Source organism: Apus apus, chromosome 1 (genome assembly GCF_020740795.1).
Source record: "Apus apus isolate bApuApu2 chromosome 1, bApuApu2.pri.cur, whole genome shotgun sequence".
NCBI lineage: Eukaryota > Metazoa > Chordata > Aves > Apodiformes > Apodidae > Apus > Apus apus.
Window position 1 is genome coordinate 108,703,967 of NC_067282.1, and position 23,389 is coordinate 108,727,355.

A 23,389-nucleotide genomic window follows, 5' to 3' on the forward strand; every position below is an offset into this window, starting at 1 on the left:
ATCTAACACAGGTGCCAACTTGATACCAAGAACTTGACTTCCAAGGATAATTTTTTGCATTATAGTGAAACACAAGGCACAGAAAATTTGTTTCAGAAGATATTTTAGAGTGCAAAACCTTTCTTCCTGCTCCTGATTCTCAGTTCATTTCTTGCAATCAGAAAGAATTACTGTCAAGTCATAGTTTTCCTTCACTGTTTCTCCTGATAGTTTATCCAAAGCACTGAAAATAATTATGTAGTCAGCAGAAATTAGATTATTTTAATTAAATAAACTATACCTTTTAATTTAAATTACTTTTCATGATCTTAAATTGGGGAGCTGATCCAATTAACTAGCTTTATTGGAAGTGTTTTAGCTGATTTCTAAAAGAGCTGGATTTTGGCTCAGTATTGTTCTCTGTAAACAAGGGAAGTGAGGCTGACCTCTGCATAAGTTAAATAAACTAAATACGCTAGCCAAATAAATCTTAGTACAAAATTGCTAACACCAGCTGTACTTTGCACATGTTACAAAATTATCACAGTTGCTTAGTTTTAGTTTTGTCCTACCTTTGTGGTGCAGAAATTTGTATTTTTCCCATGGAATGTATGTTTTGCTAAACTTGTTGAAACTGAAGCCATGCATTCAGGTTTGCAGCCTTGTTCAAAGCAGGGTAGAATGCATTGAAGTTACTAGAAGGGTTAGCAATTTTCCAGTGCCTTAACTTCTGAAGATTTATGCATCTGCTGGGGATTGAAATCATCCAATATCCTCCAGAGAGAATGCCTGGACGACACATACAATAATTTACCTGCTTCATAATCCCATTCTTCTGTAACAATAGATTGATGCTCAGGCTTTTCAATTAATGAAATTGTCATCTCTCCATGTTCAGCAAAGTTGCTCCTATTTGTAACATCCAGTTTCTGTACCTATATAATACTGTGCATTGTTATACACACGCAGAAGTAAGAACCTATTCAATCACACTTGAGAAATGTGACATTTTCCTCAAGTATAAAACTGCCCAAGCAAGATAAAGCATTGGGGTTTTTTACCTGTGCCAGCACCGTATTGCACTAACATGTCTGAAGAGGTTGTTTCAAATGCTGTGCTAGAGAGAAGCAGTTAGCAGTAAGGACAGTACCAGACTGTGCACCACTGCCCTGTGCCCTTTCAGTTCCTGCACCATAAGCTGCAACTTTACCAGCCATTGCTTTCCTCCACAGGGTGTGGAGGCAAAATCACAAACAAATTAATGTTTTGAGGAGCAGTAGGTGGTAACACATGGTAAACATGTAAGCGATCACTGGGGGAAACTATCTAGATGACAGTTTTCGTTAGTGATTGCCAAAGACCCCTGAAACGTCTTGAAGTTTCCTATGTGCACTTCAGGATTAAACATGTGTAAGCTTGGATGTTACTTTGTGGAAGATATTCCCAGAGTGGAAATGGTAGCTGAAGGTACCAGAACTGATGGTATTGTTGAATGTGAGGTAAAGGAATGGAAAGGAGCAACACCAGCTTGAACAAATCCTGTGGTACCAAAGAGCAAGGATTTCCTGACCAGTAAGTACTCTCCATAGAAACACAGGATTATGTCCTGAAAAGGGCATCTGCTTCTGGTTTTGCATCATATCTCTCATTCTCTCTTAATGAAATATGCCCTCTTCATTTCCACGAAGCTTCTGGTGAGTTTGCAAAGAGCAATGTGTTGGCTGCATGGGCACTGTAATGGGCCAATAAGGGTAAAATGAAGAGGTGACCAATTAATGGTATGGAATTGAAGGTCTAGAAAAGACATATTTAAAAAACAAATACAGGCGTTTTCCTCTCAAAAAAGGTGTTACTCTAGGCTGAACAAACAAAGCCATGAAACTAAATCCTACCTTCTAGAAATGGAATAATAAAGGTTTCCTTTACACTTTTATCCTGTTGCATCAAATGATGATGACAGCATCGCTGAAGAAGAAATCTGGATGATCCTTCCTTTGCTGGCCAGCTCTTTCCTCTTGCTCAAGCTGCACAACAAACCCCTGCAGAACAGTTTACTGCTCTTCTGGTTCCTGTGATGCTGTAAAGCTTCAATGTCCAGCCTGGGGTCTTAGTGGAGAAGCAGCTCAGAGCCTAAGCCAAGAGTTAACTAACAGCATGAGTGTAGACTTCACTGTACAAGTACACAGATCTTTGGCTTTTTCTCAAGGAGCAGCTGACTTGTATCGTGCAAGATACCACACAACGTGTAGTGAGTGGTACATGCTGCATTTTCCAGCTGGTCTCTGCAAGTGGAAAGTCTTGTGGACCACACTGTAGTTCCTCTCTCTCTTGAAAATGTGTGTGAATACTGTTGGAAACATCAGAATGCAGTCTTACAACAGCAAAAAGGAAGACACTACAACATTTTCAGTATCAGACTGTAGTAATCACGTAATGGTATATGTGTATGTGGTAAGTATATAATACATTCTCCTTCTCATTCATGGGAGAGCTACATCATATACCCTGGTAGAAAATAAAAGAGAAATCAAAACCTTTCAAAAATTATCATCCTTAAAGTCAGTTATAAGTAAGAAACTAAGCTCAGTGTGTTATTGTTGATTATTAACAGGGCAGCACAATAAAAGAAAGAACCCATGCCTTTAATTAGAAAGTATTTGATAGACCTAAAAGCTGTCCTTCGGGTAAATAAGATACTACATTTAAATAAATAAATAAATATGTAGATACTGATTACAATACATTTTTAGGCAAATGAAGCAAAGATAGTCACAACTCCTGACTAAGAAATTAAAGATTATGGTGAAAATAATTTAAGTTGAAAATAGTTGATGCACTGAATACCTAAACAGACTGGCAGCAGATTCAAGACCTCTCACCTTTAGTCTCAGTTGATGTTAAGAAAGTATCCATCTCAGCTGTAATCTGAGATGCATTTAAATTTTGACACAAGTTGAACTTTGTTGTGATGGGTGCTTAAGGGCATCAAAAAGATGTTTTGTGTTCTCACTGCTATTTGTAGCATGTATCAGTGCTTTAAAAGATGATTGCTACTCAGCACATTAGCTGACATCTCTGCTGGCAGCGTCAACAACTTGTTAACAGAAGAATGATTTGCCAGTGCTGGAAGGGAGTAATTGAAAAATGTGGAACTTACTGATGGCTGCAGTGAGCAGTCATGGATGTGAATTAGGGAAGGAATGCTTGAGTGCTTAACCATGGCGATACCAAAAATGAAACTATATTTGGTTGGATTACACTGGTTTTTTTGCATTATACATTTCTCTCTTCTACTTGTCCTCTGTCTTAGAATATAGGATCGATATTTGGAAAGTACTGAGTATATTTTGAGTGCTGTCAGAACATGCCAAAGCTGATGAGACAGCACACACTGAGATTCAAGTACTGGTTTACTCCAGTAATGCCTTTGATGCAATTAAAGGTAAGCGTTAAGAGCTCTACACTGGCAAATGTCCTTAACTTCAATTTACTTTTTGAATGTATGACTTCAGACCTCGTGGTTGCCAAAATAGCACCTCTGACAAACATTGAAAAATGATTCACCTTAAATACGAAAAGCAAAAGCACAAGGTAAGTTTCACTCCAAATAAAACAGTGCCATTGAATTGAAAAATCTGTTCTAAAGTATTTTTTTATTCCTGCCCAATTAGGAAGTTGATAAAGTAGAAAGAGTGAAGCAGGATTCTTACGAATATACAGAACTACACTCCTTTCATAAAGACACTGGGAAAGGTCCATCATCGCATAGCCTTGTAAAAGATAGTTCAATTAGCTGATAAACAAATATGTGCTGAAAGTGGTGAGAACATGAGAAATGGACTGTGTGCTTTGGAGGCTGACCTAGAAAAGCTGTGTACCTGCCGGGTCACCTCTGACTTTGTACAGAGCATTTGGACAGCCGGGCTTGCGACGTTGGAGGAAGCTGCTTCAAAGCACAGTTATTGAAGCTCATGTGGTTGTGTATTTTCCATTAACTACATATTTTCGAAGTCACTTGAAAGGAAAAGAGACCTGCCAAACAACATTCCTTTAACTTAAAATATGCACAAAAAACCGAGAAGAGGTAGAAAGGCAGTTGATTTTATGAAGATTTAACAGTAAATTCTAATCAGGCTGGCAAAACTATTCTGGCAATCATGGTATTAAAAAGTTCATTTGCATGGAAAAATGTGTTTTTAAAAATATACATCAAGATTTATCATGAAGGAGACCATAAAAATAGGCCAACCTTTCAGAATTACATTTTCCTATTATCAGTGTCAGTAAGTAACTGCACAGATATTTAATGGGCAGATGTTACAAACTCACATTTTAGCAGGAATGTGCAACACATAAATTATTTTTTCTACTGTACCTATAAATATGTGGCAAGTAACTGCCATTGTATTGGTAGTAAAGGACTATTCTTATTTTCCTGACAAAAAATTAAACTGAAAATCAGCAATCTAACACAATGTTATGAAAGCTTAGATTGTAAAGGCTGAGGCACAGGATTAGAGATCAAATTCCTTAAATTCTATTTCTGCCTGACGTAGTTTATAAACTGAGGCAACACTTGCAAGCTTGTCTGAGCTGCAGCTTTCTAAAGGAAATATTTATTTCAGAAGTATTTAGAAAAGCCAATTACCAAGGAAACGGAAAAATACTAGCATGCAAAATAAAACTGAAACTGTTGTATATTCTTAAATTAGAAACAGCCAGGAGTTGATCATGCCCAGACTCTTTATTCTGTGGTCTCAGCAGCAGAAACTTCAACTCCTTTTTAAATCTGTCTGTGTTTTGGACTCTGCATGATCCATTGAAATGTGTGTTATCATTGTCCCAGGGAAATTTTGCAGAGACAACCTTCTCCAGCAGTTATTCCTTCCACCAAGCATGCAGGGCTTTCATCCAGATTACTGGAAGACTGAGAGAACAACACACCTCCATGAAAGCTAATGTATTTGTGTTGTTTGTTAGAAAATTTTTCCCATTCTTCTTAATCAGTCATATCAATCACTTTAAAGATGAACTTCCACGTTGGAGGAAAAAATGCACTGAAGATACTGGAGCTGGTAAAATAGTTTGGTTTTAAAAATCGTATAAAACATCTATCTGTTCTTCAGATACTTCTGTGTCACACAGTTGTACCAATAATTGCTGTGTATTGCTCAATATAGACAGATCACAAAAATATGTAACATATGCACCATTGTATATCCAGAAACAACTGGAATTCTGTTTATTGTTTATGTAGCAAACTTAAAAAGAGAATGCACTTGAAATATGCTTATGTCTGTCCTCTGTGAACTGGGGAAAGAGCCTGGTCACACAGCCTGGGATTGAGCTTTGGCTGAGCATTAACCAGAGCAGGTGTCTTTATTCACCTCAGTGCCAGCACTCCTCTTGTGGGCTCTCCTGTCATTTTGAGCTTGGAAAATTTTCTGTCTGACACCTTGAGGATTAATAAAATGCATCAAGAAATGTGGCTGCTTTGCAAACTACCCAGTCACTCTCCACGCTCACAAACCTGTCATAAAATACTACAAAATATTTTTTCCACGGGCATTTGGTGCACCCTTGCTGCTTATTTTCCACAGGCATAACAGAAGTGCTCAAAGCATAATGTAAAGGTGGGAGAGGTCCATTAATGTTCTTCACCCCTTGGTCACTTACGTACATTTTCCTTGCAACTCTTCCTTGCTGAAGAGGGGATCTTCGCAACCAAACCTGTAATAAAATACTGGAAAACATTTCCTACATGCATGTAGTTTTTCATTGCAGCAACATCTGTTTCATCTGTTATCCTGTGGGTTTGGTACTGAAGCTCATCTTCATGCTGTTTCTGATATCCCATTAAGTTGCAAACATCAGCTGCTGCCTGTGAAATGCGGCAGAAAAATACAATAAAGCTTTAAAAAGAAAAGGCACAAACCTGGAGCCTTTTTACTTCCCCTCAGGTTGCTCCTGACAATAGTCTAATCTACCAATAATGAATGAGGATTGTGAGCTAATTTTACAAACAGCTCATTGGGAAACATTGCCCAGTTCTGCAATGCAGTGGTTAAACATACCCATTAGTCAGGAAGATACTTGTTACTGCTGTAGTTGATTCTATCAGTTCTATAGAGACTGCAATAAAGAAATGTAGGAATTTTCTTTGAGATGGAACAATAAAAACTATCATAATGAAGAAAATTTATAAGAGGGTGCATATCTCGTTTGTCTTTTCTCAATACCCTTCCCAGTGAACTACTTGATACTTGCTACTATGTTCTTCATGGTACTTCACCTTTTGTGTAAAAATTATTTTTAAAAAATTTTCCAGGACTAATGGGGTGCTATTCTTCATATGCTAAAACGAATATTAACTGTTTTAAATTACTACAACTTGGGAGGGAGGGCTGAGAAAACTCACAAGGGGAGGATCCACGTTACTTCCTTGATGTTCTTATGTGTGTACATTAGGAGTGTAGTCTTCTCTCCCCGTGCCAGGGAGGAGGAGGTGAGAGAGCATGCTTCAAGGCATAATTCAGGTGCTGTAAACACCTTCTAGTGGAGTCTGGATCCAGTCCGTACCTGGGCAACAGAGACTCCTGCGAAGTTTCAAAAGATAGGCAGCCAAAATCACCCCTTCACCCAAAGTCCTGACAGACTGGCTTCCCAACAGAGCCGTGTGGCCACGTTATGGCACAGCCTATGGAATCTGCATTTTACGTAAATAACAGTTAATATGACCAGACAAAAGAGACTAATGCTTTCAAGTATTTGTGTCTTGGGCATCAAGGTAGTTCGTCACTGCTACCTAAAAATTAACAGTATTCAGTGAAAGCAAGGTACTTGCTTACATTTGAAATGTGGTGTTGTGTGGCCAAGATTAAACACAAGGATCAGTGTCTCGACCCGATGCCAGGGGGGCTCCCGGCTGCCAGGTGCTTCCGTGACTTCCCCCCAGCGTGGAGGGGCTGTTGGGTCAGACCGAGGGTCACACGTGGCGCTGCCTCTCCCAGAGGAGCGGCCGCGGCGGGACCGTATCTTCGAGTATTTTAGAATACCCCTCCTCACCACGCTCACAAATTGTCACTGAGACAAAGGTTTAGTTTACGAAACAAGCGGTTTATTAAGGGTTAATACAAACTAAGGGACCAAGGTTCAGGAGAGGTAGACTAGGTATATATCAGGAAAATAATTAAAAGATACTATGGTCTTATTAAATGCACACTCCGAGGGAGAGGTGTGGAATCAATGGAGTAAAAAGGTAGGAGTTGAGCCCGGCAGGAAAGTGCGAGTGTGTGTGTGCGCGCCTTTAGCCTTCTGTAGCGTGTGGCTCCTGGGATGAGGGTCCTTTTCCAGCTGGCAGGGCTCGGCAGCAGGTCCGTAGGGGCTTCCCGGTACCAGGGGCACCCCCAGCAGCACCAGGCAGGCGGGCCGGGCGGGCAGCTGCGGGCTCCGGGCCGGTTTGGCTTCGGCGCCGGTGTTGGGCTCAGGCAGCTCCAGCCAGGCAGGCTCCAGCGAGCAGCGTTCCCTCGGGAGCGGGCAGCCTGTCCTTGGCTAAACCCACTAAAACACACCACTCTTATTTTGCTGGCTTGAAAGGCATTTTGTTTAGTCTTACATGGGGGGAGAGAAGATGGACCGTTCCCCACAGTAAGTATCTTACAAAATGTTGAAAATAACAAACACCGAGATCCTAGTAACTGGTCAGAAAATGACACATGAACATGAAGTAAGTAATCTTCTTTGATGGCCTTATTCTTTTCCCACTGATGCATTTGCTGCCTTGGCCTTGAGTGCTGCAAAAGATTTTGAACACAAGGAAAGGTGGAAACTCCTGGCTTGCAAATCTGAAGGAACCAAGAAGCAGTTAAGTAATTGAAAATAGAACGGATTTCCCATTATTTAAATCAGAATGGAATATTGCCTTTGTTTATCTTATCTGATGGGAATATAGTATTCATTATTTCTGATGCTTTTTGACAACTGAGTAACGAGTCAGAAAGTATATGGTGTGTATGAGACCCTCCCTTGCAGCAAATTTGGGTGGAAAAGAAATTTGCATCCAACTCACTCAAGTGATCTGAAGATGCCACATCTTGGGCTGCAGAAGCCAAGGAGTGTTAAGATATGGAGAGAGGAGTAGTTTTACTGGTTTAAATTTAATATTTTGAGATCAGAAAGGCAGGAAACCCTAAACTGACCTCTGTACTCTAGCTCCATCCAAATTCTAGTGGCATTGAGATGTCTCTGAATATCCAAATATCATCTGTAAAGGCTGTGAGCTAACACAGTAAGTCACACTCGCAGGTCTGAAAAATAGTGTGTATGTGATTTTGGCCCTCTGGTGCTTCGTTATTTTCATAGTTAAGTTCTAAAGACAAGTTCCTGCACCTTAGAAACTGACATTTAGACTATTTTCTACTGCCAAGCTGCTGCTTCTGTACACTTCTACTACCAAGCCTACAGTACGCAGTGATTCAGAAAACAAGATCCAAGTCCAAATAGAATGGTCTGGGTCGGAAGGGACCTGAAAGATCACCTCGTTCCAGCAGCTCTGCCGTGATGCCACCAGAGCAGGTTGCTCAGAGCCCCATCCAGCCTGGCCTTGAACGCTGACAGGGAGGGGGGCAGCCCCAGCCTCCAGCGGCAGCCTCTGCCAGGGTCTGGCCACTGAAGAATTTCCTCCTGACGCCTGACCTAAATGTACCCTCTTGCAGTTTAAGGCCATTAGCCCTGGCCCTGTCGCTGCACGCCCTCGCAAGAAGCCCCTCCCCAGCTTTCCCGCAGCCCCCCCAGGACGCCCCGCGGGCTCCACGCGGCGCCTCTTCCCGCGGTGCCGGGGTCAGCACCGCCACCGGTGGGAACTGCGCCCCCGCCTGGCCGCACCCGGCCCTGCGCCGCCCCGCCCTCACGGGACCGCGGCCCCTCCCGCTCCCCCCACACAACACCCACAGCGGGGCGGGGCCACGCGAGACCACGCCCCCTCCCGTTGCCAGGTTACCGCGGGGCCGCCTGGCTGATCCCGACGGCTCCGCCCCTCCTCCTCCCCCCGCTCCCTCGGGGGGGCGGGTTCCTGACGTCACCGCGCGGCGCCGCGGCCGCCGCCCCCTCCCGCTCGGCGCCGCCATGTTGAAGGTGAGAGCAGCGCGTTCCCGCCCGCCGGTGCTCCCGCCCCGCTCCCGCAGCCCTGGCGGAGGCCGGCGGCGGGCTCTGCCTCCTTCCTTCCGTCCCTCGGGGCCGGTTCCCGCGCAGGAGGCGGGTTGGCGGCCGGGCCGGTGCCCGGTGGGGCCGGCAGGGGGCGGCCCGGGAGCGCGGCCGGGGTCCCGGCGCTGGGCACCCCGCGGGGGGGGGGGGCGGCCCCGCGGCCACACCGGCCCCGCCACCCCGCTGCACCTTCCCCTTTTAAATCGGGTTTTTGTTACTTGGGTGGCGAAACACACGTCAACATCAGAAAAAACTTCTTTCCTGTGAGAGTGACAGGGCCCTGGGACAGGCTGCCCAGAGAGGCTGTGGGGTCTCCTTCTCTGGAGACATTCAAAACCCACCTGGACACGTTCCTGTGTGATGTGCTCTGGGTGACCCTGCTCTGGCGGGGGGGCTGGACTGGATGGTCTTTCGAGGTCCCTTCCAGCCCTTAAGATTCTGTGATTCTGTGAAACGCGGTGGCGGAGGCCCTGGCGTTGTGACCGCCCAGTGATCTCTTTTCATGTTCCAGCTAATAGAATCCGTTTACTTTGAGGAAGAAATTATGTCCTGTGAGGGTGGCCAGACCCTGGCAGAGGCTGCCGCTGGAGGCTGGGGCTGTTCCCTCCCTGTCGGCGTTCAAGGCCAGGCTGGATGGGGCTCTGAGCAACCTGCTCTGGTGGCATCACGGCAGAGCTGCTGGAACCAGATGATCTTTCAGGTCCCGTCCAACCCAGACCGTTGTGTGATTCTCTGTTTTATCTGGTGGCAGCTGTACCCATGGTACTTTGTAGCTCTCACAAGCCGCTATTTTATGCTTGTTGAAGCTGCATAATCTCTCTTACTGTTTCAGAATTGCACGCCCTCTCCGTGTTGTACAAAAAGAAACACACAAACGCCACATTGGTTATTTAAAATTGCTTCTTGGACACAGCAGCATGGAGCTGTAAGTTAGTGATATTGCAGTGTGGATTTGTACAGTTGTGATCTCACAAAAGTCCCTTTTTTGTGTGTAGGTTGTCAGCAAAATCTGTGAGGAGAGAGCAGACATGATTTGGCTTAAGTTAGATAAATGTCTCAAAGGGCTTTGCCTCTGATGAGAAGAGCCCAGATCTCTTCAGGGTAAAAGCAAGTTGTATGTTGCAGTCAAATTGTTGACACCACCACTTGAGAACGTGGAGTCTTTTAAAAACTGGTGCCACTCGAATCTTGAAATTCATTCATTTGTACCTTTTTTGTTTGTCAAGTATTGATAATATAGCAATATGTTGATAAGCTAAGCAGCCTACGGTTGCTTTACTCTTGACACAGCTTTTGTACTTTAATGTTGGGGCAATTGCCTGAATTCTTATGTGAGGATTTTAGCTCAGAACTGTTGAGAATCCTGTAAGTGATCCTGAGTTGTTATTGAAGGGGTTAGAAGTGAGCCTGTGGGTTTAGGTATTATGCGTAATGATACTACTTTTATACAACCATTGAGGTTAGGCATATTCCAGTGCTTCAGGCCAACCTACTTTTTTGCTTTACGAGCAAAAGGCAAAGGTAGCTTCTTGTCCTTGATATTTGTTCTTCAGGAAGCAGAAGTACTCAAGACTGGTTTTTACGTTTTGTTTTTTTTTTTTAATTGGGGTTGAGAGGTAGGAAGGATGGAAAAAGAAGAGAAAAATGAAGCAGCTTAATGCTTTAGGGTAAAGATCAGTCTTTGCAAAAGTAAGATTAAGGATTTTTTTCCTTGTATTCTTCCTTTCTCCAGTTTTGACAGGGCGACAGTAACAAGTGAACTGAGAAACTACATACAAGAGAAAAAGAAGATAAAGGTTCTGGTTAATCTTTAGCTCTTTTTCCCCTTTGTATTGAGAACCAATACAGGATTTATTCTTCCCAAAGGAATTTTTAGTGAACAATTAAGAACTTTCAGAAAAAGAGTAAAGCAAGGCAATGGAAGATGAAATGAGATAGTCTTTTTCCCTCTAACTTTCAGATGGAATTTGCTGATGAGTGATCTGGTGTCTACACAAAAAGTTGAGCTCTTCAGCAAGAGGAAGGAATAACCTTAATAGATTTTTAACTTAAAATCAGTGCAGAACAATGCCTAGAGAGAAGAACGTCAGCTCTACTTTTTGATGTCACCTGAATAGCTGTAAGAGAAGCAGACTAAAGGCACAGCTTAATCAAAGTGTTTTATGTGGTTAATATACAGTTAAGAAATGAGGTCCTAAAGTCAGTTTTGGAAACAGAAAGTAGAACGGCTAATCTTTCATGCTGCTGAATAAAACTTTTTGTGTGCGTGTCTATATCGTACTTCGGTGCCAGTTGTTATCTGTAAACTTAGCTGATGTAGAACACCATTGCAGTATACTTTGAACTTTGAAGGAAAGATTCTTCTTGCACTTTTAGTGGTTAATTTAATGTTGTTTAATATGTAAATAAGAATTTTTTTCGCAAATGTCCTTGCTTGAGTATTTTGCTAATATGATGTTTTCAGTATCAGTAGTTCTGTCAGCATTGATATTTGTTTGTGAAACCATTCTGGTTTCACAAACAAATTCTTATGCTCCATTGTTTGGGTGCATCTTTATGTACAAATCTCAAATATTTAAAGTATTTGGATTTACTGTTTTTGCTGATGACAGGTAATTTTCAAACAATATAAATTATGTTGAATAGCAGCAAACCCCACACCTGTTGTTTAACACACTAGATTAGATTGATTTTTCCTAAATAGAGGTTGTTAATAATAAATTATACTTTTTATTAAAGCAGTCTTTTTTGATGCTGCTGCTGACTTTTTTTTTTTTTATGGCAAGGAACACTTGTAGAAATGTGAAATAGAACATGTAGAAACTAGGCACGTATATTGATGTTACAGACTTTCGCCATATTCAGGAATTAAGTTTTAAACACTTGTCCCTGAGTGGCTCTCTCTGAAGTTGTGCCTTTTGAGGCTTGTTTCAAAAGCCTCCCCCACTGCTCACCTGTTTTTAGTATACACCATTAATTTAGTAGTTGCTGTACCAAAGCTATTTGTAGTTTTAGCCTTGTTTGAAATTTAGGCTCACATGAAATACTTGCATTGAATATGGCTCTTCAAGTAACTAGTAGTTTAAATAATGTTAACTGCTCTGAAGAAAGTGAATGGAGTAGAGAATACCTTGATGTCTGTTTCTAGCTGTGTTTCATTCTTAAGCACTCAAAAAGTCACAAGTGAGGAATATTTTACTGATAGCATATTTTTCAGAATGAAAATGCATTTCAGATTTTTGCCTTTTCAGTGACAGAACAGTTTTGCAGTGAAAAAAAATGAAAGAATGAGGAAATATACTCTACAGTTGTTAATGGTTAGTGGCCTTCATGTTTTCATCTTGGTTAATGAAAGTACGTGAAAAGTCTTTGTTTATCCAAACATTATTAAAAATTATTCATGTCTTTCCTTGGCTGTGAAACAGAGCTGATCCCATCATTGTGATGTTTCATTATAGTGCTGTAATGAGTCCATAAGTACAAATAAGGAAAAACTTCCATTTTAAGCAAGTTTTTCCATACCTTTTGATCCATCAGATCCTTAATGTCTTTCTAAAAAGCAATCCCGTGACCTAGTTCTTGTGTACTGTTTCTCTACATTTAAATTAAAGTTTTCAGGAAGTTTGACAACTATGTAGTCTGGTATTGAGCTTGAGGAGTCTTTTGGTTACATTTATTAAATCTTCCAGCTGCAAAGAAATTCCGGCTGGAAGAAATTTAAGCTGCAAGTGCTGACCTATATACACAATAAGCATGTAGTCTGGGTAGTTTTAAAGCCATTTTCTAACAGCTCTTCAATGGGCAGAAAAAAACTTTCAGATTAATTGTCCTGTGGCTAGGTCAGTTAACATCATAACAGCATGAAGGATGTATTGGTTTGACCAAGGCTTCAGTTTCACAAGCAGCTAGGTCAATGTAATGTACCCTGACTATTTCTGAAAAGGTAGAGGGCTTGCTGCCTTCTCCTTTTTCACCCCCTCTTCCCTGGCCACACAGTTCCTCTGGTGTTTTATCAAACTGTTTCATGGATAGATTCAACTTAATAACCCCGCACAAAGCTCTCTGCTTCTTTTTCAGGATTAATCTTTTGCCAAATTGGTGAGGTGAATTGCCTTGTGGTGGAAACGTCCAGCCACCAAAGCTAGGGCAAGGTGAGCAGCAGGACTTCTGGGAATGGATGCCATGAACAGAGCCAGACGTCTCCAGTTTGGTGACCACAGGCTGTTAGATACACTCATGCTGTAACCTGATGCAACAAAACACAGGCTGTTGTAACTCTGCACGTATTTATCTGAGCAGTAACATGAGACTGAGGAAGGTTTCCTGTTGGAACTGCCATTTCTTGAGTTAAACATTGCTGTTAATAAGGATTTTTGTTTATTGGAAAATGCTTTCTGTGTGTTCCTGATTTGCAACACAGCTAAGAGTTTTATCTTCTGGTTTTTAACTTAAAGCAGCCTCTCTTGTGAAGAAATACAATTTCATGTACGTTCTAAATATAGGAAGAATTATATTCACCTTACTCATGGTGGTTTTGTTGTGTGACTGGCTTGAATCTGAAGTATTCAAAAACAGTCAATTATCTGTGCCAATGTGCTATAATTCATGATTCTCACAGAAGAGTAAGAGACATTCCTAAAATTCTGAGAAAGCAGTGATTATGTTCTGATAATTTCAACTGTAGGTATCTTTTATTATTTTTCCTAAATCTAGATGCAGATGATAACTAGAAATAAAACAAGGAACTTTCCAGTACTAACTACAGCAAAATGGAGGTGTTATGGATGTACACAAAGTTGTTTAGAATATTAATATAATATTGTTAATATCTACACTAAGGAAGTTGACAAAAATTATGTTTCAGGTGAGAGAAATCAGACGATCTTTTTGTGAGATGAAAATTTATGAGATTAGCATTTATATCTACTGTCTCCTTTAGCCTTTGACTTTTCTAAATACCATCTCAAGAATTTTCGTGTTATTATTTTGAGTGCCTGAGAGCAGTAGATGGTGTACCACTGACTCCCCTTACTCCTAGCTTCTTAGCATCTTAATGTATCACTTATTATCATATACAGGGCCATATGCTTTCTCTACAGGGATGTGTTCAAACATGTTGCCATTTCGTTGTAACTTATGATTTACGTGTCTCATAATGTTTCTAGGTAATTCGGCTGGGGGCCACCCCTGTTAGCCTGAGCTTGCTCTCTGTCCAGGTTTATGCTTCTTCGGAGAAGGAGACTTCCAAAAAGGACTTGCTGAAAGTTGAGGAGGTAAGTATGGTAGTAACCTACTAGGTAGTAACCTAGTGCTTTTCTATCTACATGGAAATATCTGCAGATTTCTGAAAGACATTGTATTTTGATGTGTGAAGGCATCTCTCTTCACCCTTTATATTCTTGCCTTTAAACTTGCTTATCAGTTTTCAGTATTAGAGGTGGTGATGTTGTTTTGCTTCTTTTACCTGAGGGTTGCATTTGGTACCCTCTGCTTGATAGCGTCAGGCTTGCTTGTGTGCAAGCTATTTTTCATAGACTAAAGCCTTCTGTTCTTAATTCAAAAATTACTTTCTTATGTTTATCATTTTATTTGTGGTCATATTTCAAATCCATAGGAGTATTTTCTTTGCTTTCTATTCAGGTAACAGTGTGTATTTTTTTATTACAAGTACCATTGGCAAATTCTAAGAAAATTTCTTTTATGTTCTCTAGTAATACAGCAAATCAGAAGTGGGTTTTTTTTTCTAAAATTACAGTAATTCTCATTTCTACAGGCAGAATTCTTGTATGGCAATGCTTTGAAGCTGATATTGTAGCCTACAGAATTGTATCGGTTCCTTTCTTTACAGCATTCAGACCTAAGCAATATAATAAGCAGTGGTAATAAAAACCTGTTACTGTATTGTTTCTCTGAGATGCTACTGATTTCTTGGTTATATCACAAGTAGAGCTTTAAAATACCCCTTCAAAGTGTAGACTCACCAGCATTGTTGTTCATGCTTTTAAAAGTCTCCAACATGAAAAAAAAAAAAAAAATTGCAGTTGGTAACTAAACCCAGCTTTGTATCCATGAGAATTTGTAGTTGTTTAAAAATTTTGGATACTTCAAGCCAAGGTAAAGTGTTGTAACATGAGCAGTGAAACTAAATATAACTTAGTTTTGTGTATACATGTGTCTTCTTTTTTTTTGATGCATTTGCATGGGCAGTTTGCTTGCATAACATGAGAGGATCAATAGTTGAAGCAATCCCCTGGCTTCACCCCAGTGAAGTAATCTTAGCTGTCGCATGCCCTACACCACTGCTGGCATGAGTCAGGAATTAGGCAGCTTTAAGTTCCATATGAGCTGAATTAATTGGCTTGCCCATCAGCTTCAGCAAAGCAGAATGTGTAAGCCATGGAGTTTTGGCTGCTTTTTTTAGCACTCACAGGTTATGTTAGTTTGGATATCTACAGCCAGCTGTCCAGTTTCATAAAATATATGGAAATTTCCTTATCTCTGAGACTTCTGTCCTTGTGCCAGCTATGACTGTTAGGTTGTCTAACAGGATCAAAGTTAAACTGATTGTGACTATGATTCCCAGAGATGACTGGATTTCCTAGGGAAATGAGACTTGAAATACTTGTCTTTTAAAGTATTATGGGAAGTCCTGCTGCATGAGTTATTTAAGTATTTAACAGTTTCTGTGTCATGTATTTTGTTATGGTTAGCAGCTTTTTTTATTATGATATACAGTTGTTTTCCAACTTGAGAAGAGGGCTAGCTGCACTTCTATGCAACAGTATGTGTAAATATCTGTTTATTATAAACTACTACATGTAGTATAAATGGACTATGAAATAAAAGTTCTTTATGCTAAACATCAGTGTAGTATATAAATGCTAGGAATTTTCAGAAGTTTAGTTTTGACCTGAACTTTACTGTTCATCTTCAACAGGATAGACTTTGGTCTTTTTTTTTTAATGGAATGCAATTTTAGCTATGTTTAGGTAATTCTAATAAATACATTGTGTTGCTAAATACAGTGGTATTTATCATGTGAAGATGCCCATTGCTCTTCAGGTGGATGGTACAGTTCCTACTTCCTAGGCCTCATCGTGCTATTAGTGCTGTCAGTTGCTGATGTGGTTAATGACAGCAGCATTAGGATGTGGTACCATCTTCCTGCTTAGTAACAAACAGACACATTTGTATCAGTTGTTAACTTTGTTAGAAGCTACTTAGACTCTTTAATGATGGCTTATGCAAATACAGAGAATGATCGATTGTGATTTCAGAGTTCTAGTACATTTAGTATATTAACTGGAACCCAAAAGGGCTGATTAAGACAAGAAACATTTTTCACAATTATGATTTGTGTTCTTATTAAACTACTTTAATATTAATTTATAACCTGTGACTTGGATCATATAGCAGCTATGGATGAATTGCACAGCAATTAGAAGTCATCTTCATCATAGTATATAATTAAACTTTGCTCATAATGGTTGTCTCACAGCCATGCCTGAATTTTTATTATGCATTGTTTATGTAGTAAACACTGTGCTAGGTGTTCTCTGGTTGGACTGTTCATGCCCTGAAGACCTACTTACACAATTACAGCTTTGTTTTTAACATCTTGTTTGCTAATATTCACAGCTGTCACTCTACTCCTCTCCAGCTCAGGAGACTAAATATGTGGAGAGTCCAAAAACCGAATTGGAAGAGGGGGTTTCGCATTTACGGCATGTTATGGAGCCATATACAGCCTGGTGTCAGGTATAATGGTTTTATATCACATCTGGTAGTGGTTCAGTGGTAAGTCTTGAGCTGGGATTTTGTTTTTAGACACAGAATCAATAGATAGCAGCAAAGTAAAAGTTAGTAGCTGTACAAGCAGTTTTCCAAAATGCTGTGTGACTTAGAATTTTCCACAGTTCAAGTCATAATGTTTACCCCCTCCTCATATAAAACCACTTGTTTCTTTCTGCTAATTTGCTGAACTAAACCACTTGTTTTCCACACTTCTTACCCATTCAAAGAATTGAAGAAAATTAACTAAAGCTTAGAATTATTATTTGAAATAATCCTTAAGCTTAAAGGTATCTAGGGATATCTGGATATGGTACTGTCTTGGAACTAAGGAAGACCAGGAGAGTGATTACGTTGGCATTTTCCATGCTCAAAGAGAATGTTATAAGTTGTCAAGCAGTGTGTTCTGGAGCAGCAATGCTGAGTTGTCCTCACTGCAACTGTGACACACACAACACAACTCTTCAGAAAATAAACCAGTATTTGCTGAACTGGAATCTTGAGGGGAAGGAATATGGCTCTCAAGAAGAGAGAGAATCTCAGGCCACTTCTCAGTGGCAAACCTGGTCCCCAGACCTTACCCCAACACTTTATAATTTATTAGGTAACATGTTTATACTAAACAGCCATTAAATACAAGAATAGTCTTTAGAGGATAGAGGAGAGGAGAACCAAGATACTTGTAATCAAGGCTGTATTAGACTGGAGTCATATGATGGCTTTCTTACTCTTTCTTGAGCAATGCTGAGGCTTAATTTGAAGCAAGGGCATCCTTGTCATCTGATTGCCCCTTGGCAGCTTTAGGTGATCCTCTACCTTGCTTTCTGGCTCTTCTGAATCCTCTTAAGCTGCAAGCTGTTCTTCCAGTTCTCTGTAGAAAGCTAAGCTGTTGAGATCAGTGTGTCCTTTCTGCTTAAAAGTTCTGTGCTGTGATACTAAGCTTTAACAGTACAGAAACATTTGCTTCAGAAATACTCAGGGTTAGTCGGTCTAATGTTGTGTTTCTGAAGTGAAACCAGCAGGAGTACTGACTATGGTTTTGAAGAAGGGGGAGCGCTCTGAACTCCTAAATACGTGGGTTCTCTTTGATTGCCTGTGGTAACCAACTGTAAATGAAATTTGATACGAGGTTAGTTGCCTGTTTGGACTGACTGTAGGCCTTGAACAATGCTTTATGTCTCATTGGCCTGTTGTCTTATTTCCTGTATATTTTTTTGTCTGTGTAGTGATCATTTACATAAGATGTGCGCTTCTACTCACACACAACAAGCCATTTCCTGGCAGTGGTTTACTGACTCATTTTATGAAGCAGAGTATAAACTTTATGAGTTTGGGGTCATCTTGCTTGTTTAACTGCAGTCAGAGATAGTTTTGGTTCCCCCCTACCCCCCGCTTTGTTAAAGAATATTACATTTTAGTTGTCTTTCATTTATCTTTAAAATTAAAGCATAACCCAGGATAATGAAAATAAAATTTATTACATTCATATAAGCATTTTACTTTTTCAAAATTGCTTGCTTAACTGTAGTTGAGTGTTAGTTCAAAACACAACTGCAGAAATGAGCCAATTATGTGTGGACTGCAACAGAAGATCGGACTTAGCCTCTGGGGTCTTCAGATCATGTTCTTTTTTCTTTGGCTTTTAATAAGATCAACATCTATTGAGAGTTATGTTCTGTGTTGCATGCTAATGCTTTTTTTCATTACAAGTGTTGTTTTTTCAAGTCAGTTTTTCCAGTTAGTAAGTGAAAATTCCAGAGATTATATGCCCCATGCAGTATCCTAAACAAGTGCTTTCACTTGTGCACATACAACAGCTCAAGTGGGGTTGTGAGACCATTCTCTGCTTTAGTTTGGGGCATACATGTTTATGAATTTGTTCCCTAATTGAGGAGCAGTCTTACACTGCCTGCCCAAAGGATTATTAGCATAATAACAATTAGCAGGGTTGCTTTTATTGAGATTTTTTTTTTTCTACTTTGTTAGAAGGCAGTGTGAGTTCTTTCTGCATATTTTCAGTCTGAGAAGAGAATCTAGAACTAGTTTGTGGGGTTGATGCAGTGCTTTTTGATAATTTACTTTGGACATTGTATGGACTTCTCGTTTTCCAAGTCACTTTAAAAAATGCAATTTTCTTAGCCTAAGATAGTGTCTTGGGAAGTAGAATTTTATCATCTTGCAGAAGGAGTCATGAAACTGAAACCTGAGATAATCCTGAGTTTCAGCTGCCTGATCAGGAACTCATTGAAATATTGGTGGTTTTGAGGTATTATATTTCATCTATGCCCAAATGCTACTGTGAGAAAAAGCTGCTCATGATGCCAGATGTAATGTTGAGCAAGCATAGCCCTTTAAGTGAAGGGTAGAAGTGGAAAAAAGCAGTTATTCTAGGGACCCAGTGCTTTTCTTTTTTTTTTTCCTTTTTTTTCGCCTTTTTTTTTTTTCTTCCACAAGTCAGTCACAATCTGTAGTCAATATTTTACTTACTTGGTATCTACTTACTGTTGTTTTCCTTTCTTTTTTTTTTTTTTTTTTTTAGGATCTTTATGCCAAAGCTATGCCCAAATTAGAAAAAGCCGTTGAGCATGGTAGAGGTAAATCAGTTTAGTTTTCATAAATAGCAGTTTAAAATGCAGGACTGTACTGTATCTTCTGTTTAAAGGGCAACAGTGTATGTGTATAATTTTTAATGCATTTGATGCTACTTTATTTTTGCTCTGTATCTGTTTAAATTTCCTTTGTATGTCATTATGACACTACATTTGTAAACAATTAAAAGCTGCGACCTGCGTCTATATCGACCAATGTCACAAAAAGTAACAGTTATGCACTAAAAGAATGAAAAATCCCCTCACAATTTATTCCCAACCAGTCGTATTTGCTTGATTCAGCCTAGCAACTGAAGCTTCCTGCAGTGTGTATTACTCGTTGCAAGTGTTAGACCTTTTGTTTGCAATGTTTAACCATTTAATTTTGATGTACTTCCTTGGATCTCCAAAGAATTTTTAATTAATCAAAAAAAAAGGCATTTAATTTTGTTTTGGAAGCATCCTTTCATACTTAGACTCATCAGGACTGAGCATGGCTGCTATCTAGAGCTCATTTCAGATACTGTGCCTCTTCTCCATAAACTTAACAGTCTCAGTCCTTTGAACTACTTTGTATGGAAGGTTGTTTCATAGTTTTCCATTCCCCCATCAGACTCCCATCTTAGAATGAGCTTTGTTTATGTTGTGTCTTTCCTTTGTTCTGTGATTTTTTTTTTTTGTACAGTGTTTTACTGAAACTAATTCTTGTTAACATGTAAATGTAAGAAACCATTCTGCAAAGGTTTTTATTGCTAATTTGAAAAACATAAAATTGAGATGCAAAAGAGCAAAACAGAACAGATGGCTCAGGACCAAAAGCAAAAGCTTCTGTGAAAGTTGGTAAATACAATACAATGTTCAGTTTCATTCATGTGTTACCAGAGATCTCAAAGGCTTTGAATTTTATGCCAGCAGATCTAAAACATGCATGATAGTTAAATGTGTTTTGATAACTCTTATGTTTTGTAACAATTGCTAGCATGTATTGATGATTCCTTATCAAAAAAATACTTTCACATTACATAAAAGCACTTTGTTCTGACTTTTTTTCAGAGGGCTATGAATTTCTCCAAAACCCCCCTGCTGGATTTTATCCAAGGCTTGGTGTAATAGGTTTTGCTGGAATTGTTGGATTGTTTCTTGCTAGAGGTAAGTGGAGACCTTTTGATCTGTATATATTATGATTTGGGATAAATAATTTATTTGTAGGATTTCGGATATTAATTTTTAATTGTGATGCATGAGATCTGAATTAACTGTACAAGCATGTTTCTACTGTTTTCCTCCAGTTATAAAGAAATTCATGTAAAAGGTGTGCAGTAACCGTAAATTATTGTTTATGAATACTGTAACTGCTACTGGAATACAGCCTTTGATCTTTTCCAGTTCTAGCTTATTATAGAAGAAGTAGGAAAGGATTTTTTCTTTTTTAGCCTGAAAAGCTCTTGATCCCATATACCAATGTAGAAAACTAGAAAGGCGCAAACTACAGTAAAACACAGAGATTCCTGAACTATGATAATGTACCATAAGTGGTATATTCAAGTTCAAGTATTTTGTGTCCAGTCAGAGAGCTGCTGCAGATGGTGAGATTCAGCAAAAATACTTGTCAACGCTGGGTGTACTATAAATACATGCACATTTTGTGCTATAGGAATGTGATACAGTAAATTTAATCACGCTGGTTGAAGAAACTAATACATTCATGCTTTCATAGAAATAAATTTTATTTTAAGAAATGTTAATTGTGAAAAGTAATTTGTGCTTGTATTGAGATAATGCAGTGAAATGAAATAACGCAAGAAGAAAACTTGTAGGCAATGGAACTGTAAAGTTATAGAATTTAAATACTAGTGATGACTTGCTTTGGATAAAAATACTCCTTTGTGAGGCTTGTATGTTTTGAACAAACTGAAAGTGTGTGCTTGGCTATGCAGAAATGGAAAGCATTCTGTGAATATATGCAGTTATACATGCCCTCCTCAAAATACTTAATTTTCATTTTTTCTCCTAATTTTTTTAATTTTAAAATCAAGGCCTCCAGCTTTGCCCATTTGAAGTACTTAGTCTTCAGATTTCTGCCTCTTGATTTATGTGATTGTGAATGAGATCAGTTTCCAGCCTTTATGACTGATAGCAGACTTGAGGTTCCGGGGGGAAAGTGCAGTCTTGGGGCTGGATCGGAAAGATTAGAGGGTCATAAGTTAATAGAAATGTCTGATTTGTGAATTTTTGAGGATGGGAGCCAGAGTTTGTAAACTTTTTGTCTGGTTATAGTTTACAATACTTTCTGGAAAAAACAGTCAATATTCAAACTGTAGAAGGAAGTGCCCCTTGATTTTGATGGTCCAAAAGCTGGCACTTAATTTCCTCTGTTTTTAACCCATTCCCCCTTGGAAGAAAAAGATAAAATCTTCCAGGTCTAACTGTACCACTTGAAGATACAGCTGCCCACTAGTATTAAGTATGGTATTCAGAATTTAATCATGTGAACATTGCACAGTCATCCAGGTTGGTTTAAAATGCTGTTGAAGATCAGTTGTTCCAACTGTGCTCAGTAGTAGTGGAATGGATACAGGAGGATTGTTAAACTTGCTTCTAATGGGTATCTCCAGCAGGTAGCAGCCTGCTGCAAGGCATTAATATCTTCAACTATTACATTTATTTCTGCAGTGATATTGTAGGCATACTGATAAGCTATCACAAAGGAAATTTCCCCATTCCCAGAATGGGAACAACAAAAGAATAATTTTTCAGGTTGTAAAAATGCAATGAAACTTGCCTTTTCTATGCTTTCGTAGAGCTAATTGGTACCTAATTCCCTCTGCACGAGACTACCCACATCACTTTATGAATGTCTCTTGTTCACTGCTGAGTTTCTCATCATGAGCGTGTGTTAGTGGAAACACTAAACACTTCAAATATGCATCTCCTCTTCAAAATCTGTTATTCTTTTGTTAGAAGCACATGTGGCTTCACATATAGAACAGGCTGTTCTGTGAGGAACAAAACTACTGCGTCCTGACTCCTGTATGTCTCTTCTATGACTTTTTTTCTCCTGTTCTGCTTGTTTTTCTCCTTTACTTTCTCCCTTCTGTGTTCCTTTCTGACTGGATAAACTGCAGCATGCCCTGTAACTGATTTAGTGATGCATATTGTCACTGGCCAGGCAGGACACACAACCTGTGGCCAGCTGTGACAAGAGGATGAACTCTTCAGGCAGTTAAATTATTTTAGACTTGTATAATTGAATAGAGTTCAAATTGATTAAAATGTTCAAAATTTACTTGAGGATTGAGCAATAGGCCTATAGTATAATCATAAATACTTCAGTTTAAAAGTACTTTCAAATACTTGTCAAATTGCCAGGTGAATAAAGAAAAATTATTCATAAGAGCAGTTGCAGGAGGATCAGTATTTGTGAGTCAAGGTAACTTAGTGAACTTTGTGTTGGAATGTCTGTTGTTCTGCTTGATGTATCAAAGAATGCTATCCTAACCTTTTTTTGCCTAAGTTTTCCTTTTAGTTTAGAAAAGAGTATCGATTGGTATAATTCTTCTAACTGTGGCTTTTACTTCATTATTCAGTACTGGAATAAATTATGTATTGCTGCAGTAAATATAGTTGAAACGTAATTCTCACTATGTGGAAACACGTTAATAGATACATTCGCTTTAAAAGGTTAAAAGAATAATTGGTGATCAGAGTAACCACATTTCTTAAGAAACTACTACAACTGAACAGAAAAATATGCTAAACTGACTTTAATTAAATTGTTTTGCTTATAAGTAAAAGAGTAGGGCCATTCAGCTATCTTGGTTACTGTATAA

At 39.4% G+C, this 23,389-nt stretch overlaps 2 protein-coding genes across 3 annotated transcripts in view; both read left to right on the forward strand.

Moving 5' to 3' along the window:
* The window catches only part of KLHL15 (kelch like family member 15), a 38,228-nt gene extending 32,085 nt beyond the window's left edge, over positions 1–6,143 (forward strand). Inside the window, exon 2 of the transcript XR_007888428.1 lies at positions 12–6,143. The gene's annotated coding sequence lies outside the window, so the exon portion shown is untranslated. The remainder of the gene's footprint in view (positions 1–11) is intronic.
* Positions 6,144–9,041: 2,898 nt separating this feature from the next.
* The window catches only part of APOO (apolipoprotein O), a 34,521-nt gene continuing 20,173 nt past the window's right edge, over positions 9,042–23,389 (forward strand). The window contains exons 1-5 of one of the 2 annotated variants that reach the window (XM_051608973.1): positions 9,042–9,111; positions 14,346–14,453; positions 16,819–16,938; positions 19,511–19,565; positions 20,613–20,708. In XM_051608973.1, coding sequence (XP_051464933.1) covers positions 9,103–9,111; positions 14,346–14,453; positions 16,819–16,938; positions 19,511–19,565; positions 20,613–20,708 — 388 coding nt within the window. In that variant the 5' untranslated portion in view covers positions 9,042–9,102. Of the gene's footprint in view, positions 9,112–12,452; positions 12,498–14,345; positions 14,454–16,818; positions 16,939–19,510; positions 19,566–20,612; positions 20,709–23,389 lie in introns of those variants that run through there. The other variant, XM_051608972.1, reaches the window with a different exon arrangement.